General features: G+C 41.0%; 1 protein-coding gene across 6 annotated transcripts in view; it reads left to right on the plus strand.

Moving 5' to 3' along the window:
• WDR11 (WD repeat domain 11) overlaps window positions 1-19,235 on the plus strand; it is a 54,543-nt gene extending 35,308 nt beyond the window's left edge. For 4 of the 6 annotated variants that reach the window (XM_040254877.1, XM_040254878.1, XM_040254881.1 and 1 more), the window contains 15 exons: window positions 1,533-1,657; window positions 2,370-2,517; window positions 6,179-6,285; window positions 6,704-6,818; window positions 7,189-7,360; window positions 9,654-9,762; window positions 11,030-11,092; window positions 12,223-12,288; window positions 13,046-13,223; window positions 13,845-13,940; window positions 14,545-14,710; window positions 15,437-15,534; window positions 15,980-16,125; window positions 16,860-16,983; window positions 17,316-17,646. In XM_040254877.1, coding sequence (XP_040110811.1) covers window positions 1,533-1,657; window positions 2,370-2,517; window positions 6,179-6,285; window positions 6,704-6,818; window positions 7,189-7,360; window positions 9,654-9,762; window positions 11,030-11,092; window positions 12,223-12,288; window positions 13,046-13,223; window positions 13,845-13,940; window positions 14,545-14,710; window positions 15,437-15,534; window positions 15,980-16,125; window positions 16,860-16,983; window positions 17,316-17,528 — 1,926 coding nt within the window. In that variant the 3' untranslated portion in view covers window positions 17,529-17,646. Of the gene's footprint in view, window positions 1-1,532; window positions 1,658-2,369; window positions 2,518-6,178; window positions 6,286-6,703; window positions 6,819-7,188; window positions 7,361-9,653; window positions 9,763-11,029; window positions 11,093-12,222; window positions 12,289-13,045; window positions 13,224-13,844; window positions 13,941-14,544; window positions 14,711-15,436; window positions 15,535-15,979; window positions 16,126-16,859; window positions 16,984-17,315; window positions 17,647-18,294 lie in introns of those variants that run through there. The other 2 variants (XM_040254879.1, XM_040254880.1) reach the window with 2 other exon arrangements.
• The last annotated feature ends 2,181 nt before the right edge of the window (window positions 19,236-21,416 follow it).

Consider the following 21,416-nt stretch of genomic DNA (forward strand, 5'->3'; position numbering starts at 1 on the left):
ACAGTATAGCAAAGTAACTTACAAACCTAAGGGGAGGAACAGCCTGTTTCGTAGAAAGTATTGGGGAACCTCCCACTTAATAGAGAGAAATACTGGATTTATGCATAATACCATGTTCAGAGGTGGGCTCCACAGGATTAATGACCTAAATGTGAAAATAACTACAGCTGTATTAATATAATCAAATACAGAAGAATATTTTTCTGTTCTGGGGGCAAAAGAGAATATCAGAAGCTCAAACCAAAAGGCAGAAAGGTAATTAATGAATTTGATTACATCAAGATTGGTGCTTTCTGTTCAATGAATCATACCACTGTCAAAGTTAAATATGGAAGACAACGTTAAAAAAAGAAATTTTCCAGTGTCTTAAGATGGACAGAGGACAAACTAATTCTCTAAAGGGTTAGTATTATGGGAACTCCTGCAATGAAGTAGTAGCCCCAGTGGAAAGATGGACAAGATGAAAGATGTGACCAGTTAATGAATGTCAGAGAGACCTAAGAGGCCAACAAGCATGTGAAAAATATTCAGAATCCTGGGTTTTGAGATGTGCAAAGTAAAATGGCCATGATAAACCTTTTAGACAAACAAAAATTGGAATGCCAGTAGCATCCCGTGTGGGTGAGGTTTGGGCTGTAAGAATTCTTAGGCACTGCTGGTAGGGATGTAGACCAGTAAAGCCATTCTGCAGAGCAAGCTGGCTTAATCAAACATAGACATCCTCTTTGCCCCAGTTGGTCAGCTTCTGGTCATACAGGAACTTCTGTGTGGACATTGAAATTTCAGTGCAGTGTAATTTCCCAGGATGAGAGTATAGAGACAATCTGAGTGTCCTTTCCTGGGAAAACTAAACTAAAAACTAGACTAAAAATTGGCAGATATACCCACGAAGTACTTTGTAACATACAGAAACAACAGAGGTGGGACCTGAATACATTGTGCTGAGTAAAAGGAGCAATGGGATGAGATACATGATCCACTGCTATTCATGCAGACCACAGATACCTTCATGTAAAGTAACTACATGTTTAAGGATTTACACATATGAGAGGGTATTAGATTAAATGCTTCAGAACAAACAGGAGTAAATAAATGAAAGGAGAGTTTTGGGGTGGGCCTATAGGTGATAATGTGTGATGACTGGAGGAGTGTATGATCAGCTCATCTAAGGGCGAGGTGGGGAGGTAAGGAGTGGGAGGTACCATAACTAAATGTATTATTTTGATTTTGAAAAATGGAAAGCATCAAAAGTTTAAGTCTTTAGGAGTTTGCTATCAAGCTCTTTTCCCTTAAGCTCTAATTGAAAATTCGAGGTGGAAGGAAATAGAGATGGATTATTGAAACCTTCTTTCATAAGCTTTAATAAAAATGCACGCCTTCAGCCTTTCTAAAAATTAAAGTAAAACCTAAGAACAAATTGTGAGTTCATGTGTAGTAACAAGAAGTGATGCTGGGCAGTGGTGAGTATGACCTGCTCTTCTGGAAGAAAGAGGGACTGAGCACCTGTGGGTGTGTCTGCCTTTGATTCACAGGAATGGTCACCTTCTCATAACTTGAAGAGCTTGCGGAAGAAACAGCTGGCCACCCGAGAGGCCATGGCCCGCCAGACCGTGGTCTCAGATACAGAGCTGAGTGTTGTTGAGTCATCTGTGATCAGGTGCCCTGCTTCCACCACTGTCATTTGTAATAACCTGGTTATTACAGATAACCAGGAATTTATTATTTCCTGGTTGGGAAATTTGCTAAGTCCTGGTTGGGAATTTGATGGGTGGCATCCTTGGGCATCTCTAGTCCGCTTTGGAGCAGACTTTGATGGTTCTGCACACGCTCAGATGACTAAAGAGTTAGTAATTGCATTGAGAGCAGCGTGCAGTTTACATGTCAGCGTCTGTTAGTGAGCATGATCGATTCTCAGTGCCCTTTGGCTGCATAGACTTCAGCTTCTGAAGTTCAAATGAACGTAGCGTGAACACTCAGGTGGACCCTATTGTCATGTATCTTCACTGCAGAAAATGCATTAGGAACTCTAACTTTTGTACTGCCCCGTCCCCACCAGATTTACAAATAAAAAACTTCAGAGAATGATGGGTCAAGGTAAGGCCTCTGTTTTGCAGCAGAAACAGCAAAGAGGCTTCTTTCCCATGTGAAGTCTAGATCACTACATTCTTCTGTACAGGGCAAACATTCAGTTGTGGTATAAAGAATAATTTGTGTTTTCCTATTATTGCCGGGCAAAGATTAGTTTCAGCCTTTTTTTTTTTTTTAAATGATTTGACCTCCTGTTAATCCATCTGTATTTTGAGTGAGTTAATTCATTATGTCACTCCAGGGAAAAAAAAAATCTTCATCTTTTTTCCTCTATCCCAAAGCTTGTTGCAGGAGGCTGAAAGTAAATCTGAACTCAGTCAGAACATCTCTGCCCGGGAGCATTTTGTGTTCACTGATAATGACGGCCAAGTCTATCATCTCACTGTTGAAGGAAACTCAGTGAAAGACAGTGCTCGGATCCCACCAGACGTGAGTCCAAACTGTTGTTAAACCTGCATGAAGATTTCTTACCATAGACCTCATAGTTCTATATCCACTGAAGCCACAGTTAAGGTGGAAAACTATTTCAGAAAAGTTTAATCTAAATAAACTTTATTAAGAAGATATTACCATTGATTAAATTTGTCCCATACTTTTGGAGAATAGCATTATAACTATTTTGATGACATACTGTGTGCTGCTCATTTTTGTCATTATAATAATTCATGAGGAACTATTTCCATTTTATCTGTGATAGGAGTGAGGGAGAATGAGTAACTTTCCCCAGGTTGCCCAGCCTCGTGACATGCCAGAGCAGCATTTAAACCCAGGTCTATGTGTCAGACTCATAGTCTCTCCTCTTTCCATTTCAAGTATTACCCTGAAAGATTTTATTTAAAATCTAGTATTATTTTTAGGTAACAGTAATCAGGTTGTAGGTGTAAAGGCATTTATTAATCTTTACTAACATATATATCCCCCATGACCTTGTGGAATTCTCTAAGGATTTATAGTTAATTATTTGTGTCAGCATATACCTCATGGAGTTTTTTTACTGAGTGGATGAAAAAAATGTTTTTGTTAATATTACTATAACTGTTAAGTAGAGGATGAGATTTTATATATATATATATATATATAAAACTTATTATATATAACTAGCATGTGAAAGTGCTTTTCAAGCTGTAATTCCAGTTTTACTGTTATATAGAATGAGTCATATCTGAGATTTAGTAATGTCTGTTTTAAACTCTTAATAGTGCCAAAAGTTTTCACTAGTTTGAAAGGATAAAAATAATGCAAATGTGAAAGATTGATATTTGACATTATAATAGGAGCAGTAACCTAATTTTAAGTACGTAGAAAGAAAAACTGCAGTTCAAGAACGTGGCCGTAAGAGTAGCAGTGTAAAGAGCTCTACTCTGGAAAATCAGTTTGCTTTCAGAGCTCCTCCTCTAGACCTCAGAGAAGGCCCCACCTTAGTTCCTCTAGTGCCACTTGCAAATAGCTCATTCTCTTTGTTTTCTGATTACATCACTTTTGAGATTAGAATAGAAATAATCCAATAATTTCCGAGATTCTAGATTCCTCCACTCTAAAAAAAGTTTAAAACTTTTGAACACTATACACATGAATTTTCCTTTCTGTAAGGAAGAAAGGGAGAAGGAAAAGTCCTGCTGCTTTCAGGATTTTTGCACAACATAGCTTTTAAGATTCTGCCTCTTCTTATGGAGGTCTGGTCAGGATGTAGCAAGTCTTAATTCTGCCTGCCAGATCCTTCTATTCCACAGCTGGAAGCAGATTCTTCAAAGAATGACCAGCCTAATAAGGATCCAGCCTCCAGTGAAATCAGTGCGTATTTTAGAGCAGATTATTTTAGGAAAAGAGAATTAGGTATCTACTGTATAAAACATGAACGATTGATTTGGGTTCATTATTTTTATTTTCAGCAATCAAAATATTTTTCAATGACCAGTGTGTAGAATTGAGGCAGAGGTTTTGTTTATTTTAATCTAATATTTTTCTTTACCTTCCTTCCAAATATAAAGTACTAAGCCACTAAGCCATTTATTTTGAGTTGGAACTTTACCTTTAAATTTTGGCCCCATAACTATAGAGCATATAAAAATGGTAAAAAGAAGAAGCCTGATATATTTTAAATTACATTCCCATGGAGAGTTTATAGTTGACTGACTGCCTTTATTCAGAAAACTGTGGGAGAGAATGATTATCTGTTTGCTGCCAGCTTTACTTCGATCCTTTGAACATCGTGTTTTACATGTAAGCAACATATCAGTGCCAACTAATAATACTCTACTGAGTTTTAAATCTTTCATTGGTTCTCTTGGGATTATTTGGAGTCAGAAAGCGAGTTTGTCCCACATTTCTCCAAAAGCACCTTAGAATCTTCATATGGCTTGTATCCCATCAACAAACTCTTAGGTAGAAAGTTCTAATACATCACTTGTAATTCAAAGCTGGTGACAGATTTCTGGACTGAACTTTTAATATTCTAATTTTTAGAAGTTAGAAAGGAATGTAAAAATGTTAAAAAAAAAAAAGCTCTCAGGACTAAAAAAATTAAATTTAAAGGCAAACTCTTAAACATTCTATTCTGTTAATATGGTCAGAAGAATAGAAATAAGATCTTGGACTATTGCTTTATACTGTACTGAATTCTATTTATTTAACATAGCTTTCTAAGTTTTTTACTAATTGAATCATTAAAATAATTATTTTAAATCCAATTTTATCTTTTGTTTCTTGACTACCACTAGGATTTATGCAGTATTTGGTGTATGTGCAAGTACTTTAACAGCCAATTTAGCAAAACTCTGGAGTATTCCTACTCCTTACTAGCAATATTGTGAGAACCAAACATGAATTTTTAATATTGTTCTATAAATGAGGAAATAAGATTTCTTTGAATATAAGAATATAAGTAGAAAAATAATAGAGAAATATTATTGAATAGCTAGCATTATATTGACTGTGTGGCAAACATTGTCATAAAGCCTTTACCTGTAAAAATTTATTAACACTAATAGGAACGCCTCAAATTTTATGAGCTTGCCTTACTTTATCGACGATAAATCCAGACATGTAAAGATTAAGTAAGCATGCCCCACATCACACAGCAAATTCAGTGATGCAGCTGGGATTCAGGTCCACACAGCTTTTCTGAGAGCCCCAACTCCACATCTCTCCATCCCAGTACCTCTGTGTGTGTGTTAGAGCTGCATGCTCCTTCCAGCCCACTTTGATTTATTACAGAAGTGTCTCATTCTTGTATTTGTGTTTCCCTGTGTGACTTCTCTGCAGAACCTTCTGTGAATTCAGATTTTACAGATGCCTTCAGTGTATAGTGTCTCTTCTTCATTATTCATGAAGGTATCAGCGAAGCTATGAATCTTTTTTCTTTTTTAATTGAAATATAGTCGATATACAGTATTATGTTAGTTTCAGGTGTACTGCATAGTGATGGATCCTCAGTAGAAGAATTGCTGAACAGTTAGTTGTGAGACAGCTCTGAGTTCCCCCAGAATAAATGTGTTCATCCTTTAGCAGTGAGGGATAACTCGGAGACAGGAGCTCCTGAAAGGATGTCCTTTCCTTCTCTTTTTTCTTCTTTTAATTTTCTTTTCTCTGAAGTAGTTCTTCCTCAAAAGACATCCCTTCTCTATAAATCTAGTTCAGATAATAATGTCTATTAAATTGAGATCTTCTGTTTCTTCTTAGTTGAAATTGAAATGCTAGGTAGCCCTCTTAGTGACTAAACTCTGTTAGTGTTTGATGATGTTCATACTATAATTAGGTTTCATTAAGATATCTTTGGGGCTTCCCTGGAGGCTCAGTCTACAGAGAATCCGCCTGCAGCACAGGAGACCCAAGTTCGATCCCTGGATTGGGAAGATCCCCTGGAGAAGGAGATAACACCCACTGCAATATTCTTGCTTGGGAGATCCAATGGACAGAGGAGCCTGGTGGGCTACAGTCTATGGGGTTGTAAAGAGTCAGACACAACTTAGCGACTAAACCACCAGCCAGATATCTTTATTGTTTCATCACAGTTGTTAAATAAAAGTATTTCTCTGTTGTGACTGCTTATAAGTGGTAAAATTGATGTGTGTTTGTTGCTGTTCTTTTCTAGGGGAGTATGGGTAGCATTACTTGCATTGCTTGGAAAGGTGATACGTTAGTTCTTGGAGATATGGATGGAAATTTAAATTTTTGGGATTTGAAAGGCAGAGTATCCAGGTATGTGTCAAGAATTCAAGTGTATTATTTGGCTGAAACAAAAAATCTTGATATAGTTCCATTGGAGGCTTGCCACTTGGCAATAGTGTCATTAAATACAGTCATGTGCAGGTTGGACCCTTGGGTCTCTTGTTATAGAACTTGGGAGGAACAGCCTTGAGCTAAACTCTGGAATATTCATGGATGACCCTTACCTGCAGGGGGCCCACACAGAAGTGCTGGGGCACTATTCCAGCTGTTGTTAAAGAGCAGACCATGTCTGTCATATGTGACCCCTGTCCCAGAAAGCAGAGTGGTTGTCCGGTCATGTCACTAGACCTTGTCAAAAGCAAAACTAGAAAGAGACGTTGGGCATATCTCTCAATGATGAGATACTACTCTACTTCACATTGGTGTTTTGGTTTCTGTTTGTCCGCAGAGGAATACCTACACACCGAAGCTGGGTGAAGAAGATTCGTTTCGCCCCTGGCAAAGGAAACCAAAAATTAATAGCAATGTACAATGATGGAGCTGAAGTGTGGGATTCTAAAGAGGTAAGCCCAGCTCCACGTGGGTTCACTGCAAATGAAGCTGCTGGTCACAGGAACTATGTACTTGTTTTCTTTCCTTCTGATTTATAAATGGGTTTGTCAAGCTTCTTAGAGCAGTTTTCTTCCTTTAAAAATTTTTCTTTTATAGTATTTCTGTTCTAAAGGTGACAGCTCAACAGATTGTTAATGTTATCACTATCTCTGGGACCTTCAAAATGCAGTCTGCATGTGGAAGATAGATTGCCCATGACTGCTCAGTTTTAAACATGAACTGGACCTTTGCCACAGGCACTGTCTTTCTTGTTCGTTTAGACTGGAATGATAAACATCTTCCTTTTCTTTCTGAAAGTGACAACCAAATTCACTCTTGAAGGTTCAGATGGTGAGCAGTTTAAGAAGTGGAAGAAATGTAACCTTTCGGATATTGGACGTGGACTGGTGCACGTCAGATAAAGTGATCCTGGCTTCCGATGATGGGTGTATCAGGGTCCTGGAGATGTCCATGAAGTCCACGTGCTTTAGGATGGATGAGCAGGAGTTGACCGGTATGGAGTTCTAAGGGAAGGATGCTTGGAAGTGTCTTTATTTTGCATCAGCTGTTCTTTTCATGGGAGAGAGCTGCTTCTGTTTCATTTCATTCTTTCTAGGAATCTACGTTTAAGAATATATATTAACTTAAAGCTTGAGTGTTGATACTACTGAGATGCTAGACTCTGTAATTAGATGTCAGTCATTCCCCAAGGCTGGTTTACTCAGCGCCCTTTCCTTGACCCCTTTCTGAGTGCTCTGTCAAAAGATCAAAGATGTTTACATGAATAAAAATGACTTCCTCAGACTTTAGGAGAGGTCATCAGAGGACACAAATCTAGTGGTAAAGTGCTGCTGGTTTTTTAATAGTGAGTCTTTGTCTTTTGCTACCATATATCATGGAAAAATAACTTTGGAAAGTATCATGAATTGTGATGCCTGTCTTATGACTTGTTAAAGGGCCAGTCAAAACAGAATTAGATGATTGCAGTACCCTGCCCTTTTTTGTATGGTGGTTTTGAGATTTTTTTTTTTTTCTGAGAATGAAAGCTATTTTAGTAAAAAGTAGCTATGAATGAGAAGTTTGTGAGTGCACTCATCAATCTATTTGAAAATGAGATGTCCCTACATTAAATTTTTTCCAGGCATACCTTTGGTGTATACACTGGGCTATCTGATCTGTAAAAAAATGTCATAAGAGAATTGTTTAGTCATTTACAGAGTTTCATCATAGGAACTGTCGGCTCTGGGAATTGTCTGTACCTTCACAGGGTCAGTCCTTGGCACATTCAGAGACAGGAGGGTTTTAAAAATGTGACCCTTCATTGTTGCGTTTGTGCTTGAGGCACTACCGAGTCGCTGTGTGTGCTGACTGGGCTGCCTTTAACTTGGATTGAATGTGCTTTCGTTTGTGCCACTGCCCGACCCCTGCCACTGTATTTGGGAACCATCACTTCTTACTCTGGAACCGTGTGCTGTCTGGTGAACTGCAGCTGAGCACTGCATCGCCACATCTGTTCTCAAGATCCCTGCCAGCTCTGCAGAAGTAGCAGGACTTCCCTCTAGGGAAGGACAAGCATAGATACTAACTTGAAACGTAAAGTTATTGAGGAAATTAAGGGAATTTCAAGAATGATTTTTTTACTTTAATTTAGTTATTAGTTCTAGGTAAAGAAGTATGCAAATATAATCTAGATGTTTGAGAAGCGGTCCTTGATCTTAAAATTTGAGTCTAAACATCTCCAAAGCCAAGGTACTTGTTTTTAAATTAAACTATTTATATAATTAATGAGAAACCATTGTTAGCTTAATAGGCTACCATGTTTAGTACCATGACTGTTTAATACCATGAATGAATAGGTGACTCTCAACCAGATTACATTTTTCTTTTAAAATTTTCCTAAAAAAAAAAAAATCCTATCGACTCTCTAGTGGTGCAACCTCAGCCAAAAAGGGCAAGTTTTAAAATAATAATGGGGAAAGTCAGTGAAATTGTGCATATATTCCCCCAAATTGAACTTTAAACTCAGAACAACACTCAGTAAATGTTAAAGAATAAAGACTGGTGAGAGTGTAAACATGGAGTTAGGAAAAAGATTTCTGTGTGTTTGCTGCCAGATATGTGCTGATTTGAGCTTGGAAAAATATGTTTGATGTAATATATTCCTATTCTGAGGAATTAGAAATGTATTTTGGACCTTATTGATGTAGGATAATAAAATCATTTGAGGTCATATGCATTGATATATATTTAGTATATTTGCTTCATTTCTCTTTTATGAAAATTAGAGAAGATCATAATATGTTGATTCAAATCTGTTTTCTTAGAATAGCTTGGTCTTCTTCCTCCACCCCCACCCCTTATTTACATTTTTCTGACACTGCCTCTTCTCCCAGTAAAAGGGGAAGTCAGACAAATGTAGAAAATTGGAATCCCTGTTTTTAAGTTGGAGAATCCTTCTTATCTGCTGCCTAGATCAGGGGCATAAAATGGCATAAAACAATATTCTTTTTAGCAGTGTCTAAAAGGAATCCAGAACTATGAGACTTGTTTAATAACATTTCATATGATGCTGTTTCCAAGAACTTTCAGTACTATCTCTGTGGGGTCAGAGACTCTTCAGTCTAACTTTCTGCCCGACAATTAGCCCCTGTGTCTTAAGCAGTGATTACACTAATACGCTCTCTGAGTGGCCACTATCAGCCTTATACATCGTTCTCTGCTGACTTCTCTGTGAACTGTCTACAGCAGAAGCTTTATAGTTGTATACAATTCTACTTGTTAAAAGCAAAATCTGTGTTTTTGTCTAGAGCCTGTGTGGTGCCCATATCTCCTTGTTCCCAGGGCTGCTCTCGCCTTGAAAGCTTTCTTATTACATCAGCCTTGGAATGGACAGTATTCTTTGGACATTTCTCATGTGTAAGTTTTTTTGAATTGTTGTTTTCCTTTCTTAATTGATTTAAGATTGAAGGACACTCCATAAAAATTAGTGGCTGGTCTCCAGGGCTTACAGGGATTGGAACCTTAACACTGAGTTAAAGCAGTGATGGCAGAGACCCTGAAAGAGTCACTGATCTGCCTCTTGTCTTTCCCACTCTGGAGACCTGGGCACAGCTGTGAGTACACATGGGTCTCTCAGGTGGCTGTGTGGTCCTCTTATGGTCTGAACCTGGGCATGGCATACTGAGTGTGAAGAGGGCCAGTTGAGGCCAAGAGGAATCTGGGGACAAGATTCAGTTCAGTTCAGTCACTCCAGCCATGTCTGACTCTTTGCGACCCCATGAATTGCAGCACACCAGGCCTCCCTGTCCATCACCAACTCCCGGAGCTTAATCAAACTCATGTCCATTGAGTTGGTGATGCCATCCAACCATCTCATCCTCTGTCATCCCCTTCTCCTCCTGCCTTCAAGCTTTCCCAGCATCAGGGTCAGGGGATAAGATTAAATCTTTTTAAAAGCAGCATAAAGGAATCTACTTCAGAAGTGTTTTATGTTTTATAGCCTGCCTCCTTGCAAAAAATAGTCACAGAAACCATTACTGGTGGTTGTTAGTTAAACTCCCACAAGTGTTATGGGGCCTTTTCTGTGTGGAATGCACAGATAGGCATGGGTTGTGTGTGTGCTCAGTCACTTAGTCGTGTCTGATTCTTTGTGACCCCATGGACTGTAGGCTCCCAGGCTCCTCTGTCTGTGGAAGTGGGTTGCCATTTCCTTCTCCAGTGGATCTTGCCAACCCAGGGATCAAACCCACATCTCCTGCATTGGCGAGCGGATTCTTTACCACTGAGCCACCAGGGAAGCCCTGGGTTAGGAGAATTAAAAAAATAACTGTGATGAGATGTTCTTTCTCCAAGAAGTATCTACTCAGAGAAATGAATGTTAAGTTTGCAGAGCAGAACTAGCAGAGTCCTGTAGTCGTTGCTAAGTTCCTTAGTAACAGCTCACTAATAAATTTTCTGGTTTCTTGAAAGCCAGAGAAACTTTCGGTGCTCATTTCTCAGTTTTGCCTCAATGAGATGAAAGCAGACATTAAAGATGATTGGTCGGTTCCTGAGTGGACTGTTGCTTTATCCAAGGACTACAAAGAAGTTATTTCTGTATTAACACAACTGTTTTCCTGGTGAAGAAATAAATGGTGGTAAATAAAGAGAAAATTAACTCATTAAAAATCTTTTCTTGGTACAGTGATTATCCAGAAAATGAAGACATAAAGAATCTCCTTCAAGAGCAGTTGAACTCATTGTCTAAGTAAGCACTCTATGTTTTATTAGAGAATAAGACTATGAAAAAGAAAAACATAATTATTTAGACTTTTAAAAATTAAAATAAGCTTTGTTTTGGAAAATATTAGTGGCCCACGGAGAGACCCTTCTCTTTACCTCGGTTTGTTTCCCTTTAGAGTCTTTGTTTTGTGGAAATAAGTTTCAGATTGCTGTGGTCTCATGTCAGGGCAGGAGAAGAAGCAGTGGGGTAAGCCGCCTTGTAGCTAGCCTGCCTCCAGCACAAATGCCCTGCAAAGCCTCACGTTAGAGGATGGATGTACACAGGGCAATTCTTGTGTGTCAGCTTCTCTCTGCTAAGATAGGTTCTCTGTGTCAGGTGCTGTGTGTGCACAATTCTAAGAAATTAATATGCTCCCTAGAGTCAAGAACATTTACAGATAGGTACTGTGAATAACACTGGAAAGGAAGAAGGAAAATTTGACTCCACAAGGAGTTCTTGGGAAAACATATCTTGGCAATCTAAAATCCATCACATATATTTTAATACTTAATAAATTAATGCTAAAGGAATATTATACTGATGTCAAATTCAAAATAATTACTTTTTTCTCTTCTCTGTCCCAAGGTTAGCATTTATGTTTAAATGGAAAAGAATAGATTTAAAGACTATCTCCCCTTCTTCCTGATTTATAAATAGTCTATAATGGGCTATTGTAGAAATATCAATTTATGAAACACTATCCTTTCTTCCTTATATATTTTAATTTTTCAGTACTTTGAAGAATAAATTCTGAGTGCATCTTCTCTGAAGTATAGAGTGTTCCTGGTGATCATTTTATCAACAATGACCTTCTTATTCCTGTAGTTAGGTAGCTGTTCATATTTTTTAGAATGGGAGTTGAGCTGCTTCAAGAAGGTAAATCAGAATTAGAACCTTAAGCTGTGGTAGTTGATGGGTTCCACTTCTCCAAGCCTAGATACTGTCTAAACCCTGTAAGCTCTTGCAGTTTCAGGGCCGTGGCAAAGTGACTTCTTTTGTAGGTTCTTATCACATCTTTTGGGTAGAATTTTCCATTTTAAGAGTGTATTGATTTATCTCCTTTATTGTTGGATTCAAAAATTTTGTCTTGCCTCTGTCTGGATTTCTGCCTGCAGTGACATAAAGAAGCTCTTACTCGATCCAGAGTTTACTCTCCTGCAGAGATGCCTGCTTGTTTCAAGGTAACACTATTTGAAGTGTTCTGTGTAAGAGACAGAATTTCAGGTTAACTCACTCCTTTCATCAAGAGTTGTTAGTTAAAACCAAACTCTTTGGAATTTTAGAAAATATATCAGTTCATCCTTTATAGTTGGCTTACAGATCATTTTGAAAGTAGTATTACAAATAGGAAAAAGAAAAAGACATGAGATCTAGGCCTTCTCTATTGAAAAGACTCCATTCTACAGATAGCTTTTTAAAATATCAGCTACAAGGGGCATATCCTAAGTATACCCAAAAGTTATATTTAGATTATATTTAGAAGTAATAACCTATATATTCTTACTTAGAGTAGAGCCATCCCTTATAAGAAAGACATTTCCCTCCACTCCCCAGAGAATAAAGACCATGTTATTTCCACACCTTATCTAGTCAGTGATCCCAGAGGAACTTCTTCCTTAACTGGTGCAGATTGAAAGATGTGCTGATGGCAAACCAGGTAAATAATAGGAGGCTACAGCACCACAGTGTGGCTCTTAACATAGAACAAAGGGAGGCTTGGGTCGGGAGGGGCCCCATGCAGCCAGAGCCCTGTGCTGTTTGAGACCCAGCAACAGGGCTGGAGACTCTTCCAGCTTCAGCTCTTCCACCAGCCGGCACATTGGTCTCTCATGGGCCAGCACCATGCTCCCAGCACTTCAGGCTGCCTTGGGGGAGCCCCCGTCCAGGCCCCATGCTGCTGCGTGAGGTCAGTGGAGACTGTGGTCTCACCCTGGCCAGGCTTTACGGTGATGAATCGGAGCTGCACTTCTGGACTGTTGCCGCCCACTATCTGCACAGCCTGTCCCAGGAAAAGGCCACGAGCACACCAGTGGTTAAAGAAGCTGTTCCTCAGGACAGAGTGAACAACCCGCTAGATATATGTTACGACGTCCTCTGTGAAAACACCTATTTTCAGGTATTATGTTTCATATATTAAAAACCTTTAAAGCTATGTCTTTCTTTGTAAGTATCTTAAAGTTGGGAAACTTTGTACTAAGTAAAGGTCCACATAACAGAAATGAGTCCCTTGGCACAGTCACATACAAAAGGCCTGATTCAGGACTTGAAAAGCTCATAAACGCTTACTGAGTTTTTAGTAGACATTAAAATTTTATTATTAACAGCCTTTTAATTTTGGGAGGGGGTCTTAAAAAATTTTAACTTGGTTCATTTTAATTTTCTCATGTTATTAATTTTCTATAAATAACAAATACTTAATTTACTTGGTTTGAATTTGCTGTTCTATATATATAAAGGTAGTTTCATAATTTGTTTAACCTCCAGTAGAGTACTGAATTACACATAGGGGTTTTTCTTCCAGCTCTACTAAAGTGCCAGTTTCTGTAAGCAGGCAGACTTACGCACAAACTATAGTACATTTCAACATTTTTTTCCTTCTCAAATTCTTATTAAATTGTTGGACTTCTTCTTCGACTCAGAAATCAAAGTAATGTTTACTAATAGTTAAATAATTCAAAAGTTTTAAAATCCAGGCTCAGTTTTCTCTGTTTTTTTTTTTTTTTTTTCCCTGCTCTAGAAATTTCAGTTGGAAAGGGTTAATCTCCAGGAAGTAAAACGGTCAACTTATGATCATACAAGGAAATGTACAGACCAGCTGCTTCTCTTGGGTCAAGTATGTCAGTTTTTATAACTCTTCTCATGTTTCAGGGAGTTGCTAGGTGATTAGTATTTTTCAGCATCATTTATATCACCATGCACACACACTATAGCATTTCCCTGAAAGCATAGGTGTAAATATATGCCTTCCCTCAAAATAAGGCCAACAGACATTCTGAGAAAGTAAAACTACATGGTAACCCAACTTGTAATTTTGGCTTCCATAATGTCACATGATGGACAGGGCGGCCTAACATGCTACAGTTCATGGGGTCACAAAGAGCTGGACACGACTGAGGGACTGAACTGAAATGAACTGAATGTCACATGAGGCCTGCCTAGTTTAGTTTAGTTTTGTTTTGGTTTGGTTTTATCTCTGACTAGTACAGAGCTTAAATAATTACCTGTGTAAACCGGTGTACCTGTGGGTTTACATTTGTCCTAAAGAAGCAGTGTTGCACTTTTGTTCAGCTTGTATACATGTAATCAATGTGTTTATGGATAATTTTTGACAGTGAAAATCTTCTTTAAACTGAAAACTTCAGTGTTCCAAATTATGAATCTTGAAAGGTTATGTTGGAGGAAAATGGCCTCATAACTAGAACTGTTTCCCTTATTAGACAGACAGAGCTGTGCAGTTGCTTTTGGAAACCAGCGCAGACAACCAGCATTATTACTGTGATTCACTGAAAGCCTGTCTGGTCACCACCGTCACCTCGTCAGGCCCCTCCCAGAGCACCATCAAGCTCGTGGCAACTAATATGATCGCCAACGGAAAACTGGCAGGTGAGGCATGCTTTAGAGGTATATTTGTCAGTACTCTGAAAAATCAGATCCATTCCTAGGAAAGTATTTGGTTATTAGGAATATTTCTTTTTGATATACCCTGGAGAAAAATAAATTATGGCTAGCAGTTTATATTATGAAAGTGTTAGTCGCTCAGTTGTGTCCGATTCTTCGTGACCCCATGGACTGTAGCGTGCCAGGCTCCTCTGTCCATGGAATTGTCCAGGCAAGGATACTGGAGTGGGTTACCACTCCCTTCTCCAGGGAATCTTCCTGGTCCAGGGATCGAACCTGGGTCTCCTGCACTGCAGGCGGATTCTTTACCACTGAGCCACCAGGGAAGCCCTCATACTATAAGATGACCATATAATTTGGTCATCCAGACCAGGGCATTTTTAAAGAGTAAAAGGGGTGTTATTAATAATGGCCGAAATAATAGACATAAACTGGACAGACGTGGGCACCCTAAACGTTAAAACCAGTGAGTGAGATAGTCTTGACTTGTTTGTTTTCTGGACTGTATTTGTACTGCCAACCCAGGTTACTTGAGTGATAACATTGTAAAACCCTATTTTAATACTTCATTTTAAAATTTAAGTCAGTCATGTCTCCAGTAGGTATAAAATGTCCAAGACCAGGTGAAGTCAAATGGTGGTTTTACCCTTCAGTGACTTGCCAGAGAGACAGCTCCAGCGTCACTCACGGGGCTGCTGTCTTGTCTTCCAGAGGGCGTCCAGCTGCTCTGCCTGATAGACAAAGCTGCAGACGCCTGCCGCTACCTGCAGACCTATGGCGAGTGGAACCGGGCAGCGTGGCTTGCCAAAGTAGGTGATTCTAGTAGGTGCCTAGAACTTCGGGCGAGAAAGTTCAATCTTGAATTTTTGACTCATGATTTGGAGGTATTTTGGGGGGCTGCAAAGCGGCTTTACAAATATTTTCTTAGCAACTTTCATCTTCTTCTTTGCCTATAAATTACATTTCTTCTTACTGCAAAGTAGAAGTTGCATTGGTAGCAATTAAGTGAAAGCAGCTGCCTCCTATCCCTGCTGGGGTTTGAGTCCAGACTACATACAGCCCAGAGGTGGTCCCAGGCCCATTGATCCTGAGGTGTGGATCCCCGTCACCTCTGGTCACGAGGCTGCAGCAGCAGGGGCTGTGTTGCAAAGCAGAGATGAGCTCTTTTCATGGTAATAGATCCCATTTCAACTGAATTCTTTTTTCCTTCTGGATAGTGCAGGGTGTCCTTTTTAACGTGAGTGTCTTCCTCAGGTCCGCTTAAATTCTGAAGAGTGCGCTGACGTTTTGAAGCGGTGGGTCGACCACCTTTGCTCCCCTCAAGTGAACCAGAAATCCAAGGCCCTCCTGGTTCTCCTTTCCCTGGGCTGCTTTTCCAGCGTGGCCGAGATGCTTCACAGGTATGCCCACTGTCAATGGCTGTTCAGAACCACCGAGGATTTACCACTGCTCATGAGGTTCTGCCAGGAGGCTGGTAGTCCTTGATGTTGGGAGTGAAGGGAGAAGCATATACTTCAGGTTTAGTTTTTAGAAAAAAACCTAAAGGGAGTGGAACAGTCCATGCTTATTCATTCTTCTTTGGTTCTAGGAACTTTGCTACTTCTCTGCCAATATGCTAGTCAAACCTAATAGTTACCTGTTTAAAAAGAATACTTAAAAAGAATTGAAGTCAATTTAGCTTTGAGTAGAACAACTGAGACAAAAGCAGAAAAGCAGTAGGAAGGGGGAAGAAAGTGTGGCAAGTTGGAGGTGTCCCCTCTCAGAACCTTGAACGGTAATTAATGCTTATCACTTACCACAGGACATTTTATTTATTTAAAACTAAGGGAAGTAGATATGACAGAAAGTTACTTGTGAAATCTGGACCTGGGTATGTGGATTTTTGTCCTATCTCTATTTCAGTGATTTTACAAAATTTTTATAAGAGTTAATAGAAAAGAGCAAAGGGTTGGGGCATGAGAATTCCCCCTTCCTCTAAGCTGGGGCAGAGAACAGCGCTGGTGTGCCTCACGTAGCCCTCGGGCTTCTGTGGAAAGTGTGTACACATCCTCGTATAGAAACACTCCCTGGCATGGTCCTACCTCCAGATGATGAAAGTCACAGCTCCTGACGTGCTTTGTGTTCTGTTGAGCAGCATGAGGTACTTCGACAGAGCGGCCTTGTTTGTGGAAGCTTGTCTCAAGTACGGAGCCATCGAAGTCAGCGAGGACACAGATATCCTTTGCTGGGACGTGTTTGCGGAGGGGGAGCCAGATGCCGTGAGTGGGTTTTAAGCATCCCCATTGGCTGTGCTGCATGGGAGGAAACTATTATATGGAGAAAGATCTGTGTTCTGACTGCCCAGAGCCAGGAAAAAGGGAGAAACGGGAGGGGACAAATCAGAAAGAAGGTTGTTGCCCCACCGGCATCAGCTGTGAGATAAATGGAGAGCCAGGAAGGGCTGTGAAGTGGCGGGAGCCCAGATTTTGTAATGTTTTATTTGAACTTAGAAAGAAAATAGAGGAACTAGTATAGGAAAGCTATAGGAGGCTCTGCTGGAATAAATGCATACCAGAAGAGATTAAACAGAAAGACTGGCTGTCACCCACAGGGACGGGCTAACGTGGAACAAGATGCAGCGGCGCTTCAGAAAGACATGTCATGGAGGCAGGTCACAGTGGCCCTGTGTGCCTGGGAGCGTTTCAGCTCCGCCACCCGTCACCTGAGTCACATGTTTTTCTTGGAAAAGAAGGAGCTTGAGAATCCTGCTCTCAGGTCCTTGTGTTTGCAGAGGCTTTGTTGTTCTCATTACACTTTTTCTTGAATTGTTACGTTGTGGCCTCATGTCTACATGTCATGTTTTTTAATTTTTCTGTATATATTTTTTAACAGAAAATTGAACTCAGTGTCCTGTACCTCGGCACTGGTGAAGCTGGCTCTGATTCAGTGGCTCTGTTTTGGATATCAGAACACAGTGAAACAGGGCTGTCTAACATCCCCAAAGTGAAAGTGAAAGTCACTCGGTTGTGTCTGACTCTTTGTGACCCCATGGACTGTAGCCCGCTAGGCTCCTCTGTCCATGGAATTCTCCAGGCGAGATACTGGAGTGGGTTGCTATGGCCTCCTCCAGAGGATCTTCCCAACCCAGGGATCGAACCCAGGTCTTTTGCATGGCAGGCGGATTCTTTACCGTCTAAGCCACTCAGTGAGGCTGGATCTGCCCCTTAAACGCCAACCTCTCAGATTTGCAAATAGCCCAAGGGTTTGCACATGTATTTCTCTTCTGTCATCCTTCCCTCTCCATTCCTTAAGTGCATTTAGACGTTGCAGCATCTGAGGGGATGTTAGTTGGGTCTTGTAGGAGGTCGGGCTTTGGGTCCAGCTGGTACCAGTGCAGGGACGTTGCAGATTGAAACCTCGCCTCCCTGCTCCCACCCCCCAACCCCAGCAGCTGCCCTCCCTGAGAAGAGCTCCCAGTGCTCCTCCTGCGCTGCCCTCCCCTGGACACTCTCCAGAGCTGGACCTTGTTTCTGGCCTGTGGGAACCTGCTGGAGCCCTCTCTGCTCTTCTCTTCCTTAACTGCAGTTTACAGAAGCTCATCTCTTCTATATATACAGATTATGCCCGAAGTTTAAAGAACCTCGGTTTTAAACAGGGAGCGGTTCTTTTTGCTTCAAAGGCTGGAGCAGCTGGCAGAGATTTATTGAACGAACTGGAATCCCCCAAGCGAGAACTGACTGACTGAAGAGGGGCCAGTCTCCGCACCCCAGGGCACCCGGCCTCAAGAGCAGCGGCCGGGTGTTGGTCTGGCTGTGGACAGTCACAGCCCGGACCCACGAGGGTGCCGTCCTCTCCAGGGCCCTCGTGGGCTGTTTCGCCATGTATGCACAACACTATGTGAGCGTTTATGCTGTAAGAAGCCAGGACCTGTATCCATCTCAGAGGAAGACAGGAACACTTCAGATATTGAAAGTATAACATTTTATACTTTGGAGACAGCTTTAAGAATCCCTAGAAATACTTTTCATTTTTTAAAACTTAAGGTCCAAGCAATTGAATTGCTTTTCTCATGGACTAGATTTAAATCTGTAGTAAAAGCAGTTTGTGAGAGCTTTACTGAAATATGTACTGTGCCTGTGTGTATATACAGTCATTCCAGGTATAAACAGAGCAGAAACATTTAAACAGTCAAGGTGACTTACCACAGCATTCCTTGTTTTCTTACCTTGAAAACAGAGCTCTTCATTTCTTGGTTTAGGCAGTTGCTGAATTTTGTAATTTCAAGTGCATAGGCTCTTAGAGAAATTCTAAGCTTTAGGTTTTGTCTGTGGAGTCTTGGATATCTGAGATTTTAGCTCCTGCTGTGATGTGTTACAGTAACCTCCTCTTTGAAGGCTCAGCGCTCTAATAATTTTCTGTCTTTGTGTTCTTCCAATGACTGAACTATATGAGATGTGACTTATAAATTATTGCTAAAACTTTAAATGTGCGTAACTTACAGAAATGATAAATAAAAAGGGAACTAATCCCAGCCAGGCCTTGTGTCCTCTGAGCTGCTGTGCACCACGTCGGGTGCTGTGCTGGCGCCTCAGGAGTTTGTCCAGCTGCCCGCCCTCCAGCGCTGCTTTGTTGAATCCGGAACCGGGCTGCAGGAACTCGGGGCCGCGGCACAGAGCAGGGTGGAACACCTCCCACTAGGGTTCCGGGGTGGGCAGGGCTCAGCTTGTGGCTCTGAGAGGAGAGGAAATGGCCTTCCTGTCTTTCCCCTGGATGTACTAACACCCACTGGGAGGTGTTTTTAGATAGAGTCATAGTCCCTGCCCTTAGATATCAACCCCCCTCGAACAAGGAACTGAGGTCCATGGAGAGGAAGGGCCTGTCCCAGGAATGCTTGTTCCCAGCCCAGTGCTTTTGCTAAATGTCCCAGAAGAAACCCAGAATCTGTTCACTGGTCCTGTAACTGGTCACCACCTTGCCCGCCCTTTGCCTTGGGTAGGTTCCACCAAATTTTTAAAGGCCACAGGCAAACCCATCTCTCTTTATATTGTTTAGTAATTAAATGATTGTCAGGATGGACTTTATTAATTCAACCATCAACTAGCTAAGGGAGGAAAGAATGCTGGCCTTAGTAAGCAAAGAGAAAGAAGTAGAAATTCCAGCAGAGGGCGTTTGAAAGGTCAGTGTGCTCGAGACTGGAGGCCAACAGATAAGTGATCCTTTGCTGGATTGTGGGAGTGCGGACAGGACCAGGCAGAGCAGCTCACCGGAGAGTCGCTCACTGTTACCTTTCCCTGTTCTGTTGCTGATTGTTTCGCAGATGGTGACCAGCCCTGGGCCTCCCCGCACTCTTGCTTTAGGTTTTTCCATCACTTTGAAAGTGGGAGCAGGACATTTTGTTCTCCCAAAACCAATAGTGGAGCAGTGTCAATACCAGCCTCACGTCCCTCCCCCCTCCCATATGCACTGGATCAGAAGTTCTCTACAGAGTAGCCCTCACCTCAATAGAATGGTGCCTCTCTTGGCTCTTGATTGCCTGGAGATTCCATCTTGCATGAGGACAGTCTTAGGTGTCTGTGATTCCTGAGCTTGTGATCACCCAGAGTATTTCATTCTCCTCAGCAGCACTTTGCAGTTGAAGTAATGTATTCAGGTACACACTGGCAATCATACTAGAATAAAAGAATTCTGCAAGGTAAAAATAAATGACAGACAAGTGAAAATATTCTCTGAGCCAGTAGGGCTTTATTTCTTTGGGATCTTGCTTACAATTGATTTGACTGACTCAAAATGACTCATTCTCATTTTGTGAATGAAAGAAGTCCCTCAATTAAAATGTAAAGGCATTTTAAATTGGCTCTGTTGCTGCTGCTGCTGCTAAGTTACTTCAGTTGTGTCCAACTCTGTGCGACCCCAGAGATGGCAGCCCACCAGACTCCTCCCTCCCCGAGATTCTCCAGGCAAGAACACTGGAGTGGGTTGCCATTTCCTTCTCCAACACATGAAAGTGAAAAGTGAAAGTGAAGTTGCTCAGTCGTGTCCGACTCTTTGCAACCCCATGGACTGCAGCCTACCAGGCTCCTCCGTCCATGGGATTTTCCAGGCAAGAGTACTGGAGTGGGTTGCCATTGCCTTCTCCGTTAAATTATCTCTATCAATACTTGAATGTGCTGGTGTTTTTAAAAGAAGAAAAGCAAAGGAGCTAGGCTTTAGGAATGCAATTCTCCTGAGAACTGCTGGAATCCAATTAGATGGGCAGGTCCAGTGGGCACTTGGATGAGCATATTGTGCCGCTGTCTTTCCTGTCCTTAAAGGGTGCATGTGTTTGCTCCGTCAGCCATGTTAAGACCCACACAAAATAACACCGTGAAAGTCCCACCTCTCTCCCACTGAGATTTTCTGTGACTGTGGCTTTCAGATGAGTCTCTGCAGGCATCTTGCTTCAATATTTGGCTCTTTTACCTAAAAAGGCCAACTAACACTACTGACCCTCCTTATTTTTTTTTCCAGGACACTGAGAAATACGACTTAGTCAAGGTGAAAGTACCTGTTCCAAGTACAAGAGAAGGAATGATAGTCTAGGTTCCATAGGTGATTTGGGTTTATTTTTAGCAAAGCCAAGTGCAATTAGGCAAGAAGGCTGTTGAAAACCCTGTGATGTACAGCTTCAGAAGGACTGAACAAATAGTTAAGAATTGAAGATGAGATAAAAGGT

Source organism: Oryx dammah, unplaced genomic scaffold, assembly GCF_014754425.2.
Source record: "Oryx dammah isolate SB20612 unplaced genomic scaffold, SCBI_Odam_1.1 HiC_scaffold_14, whole genome shotgun sequence".
Classification (NCBI taxonomy): Eukaryota; Metazoa; Chordata; class Mammalia; order Artiodactyla; family Bovidae; genus Oryx; species Oryx dammah.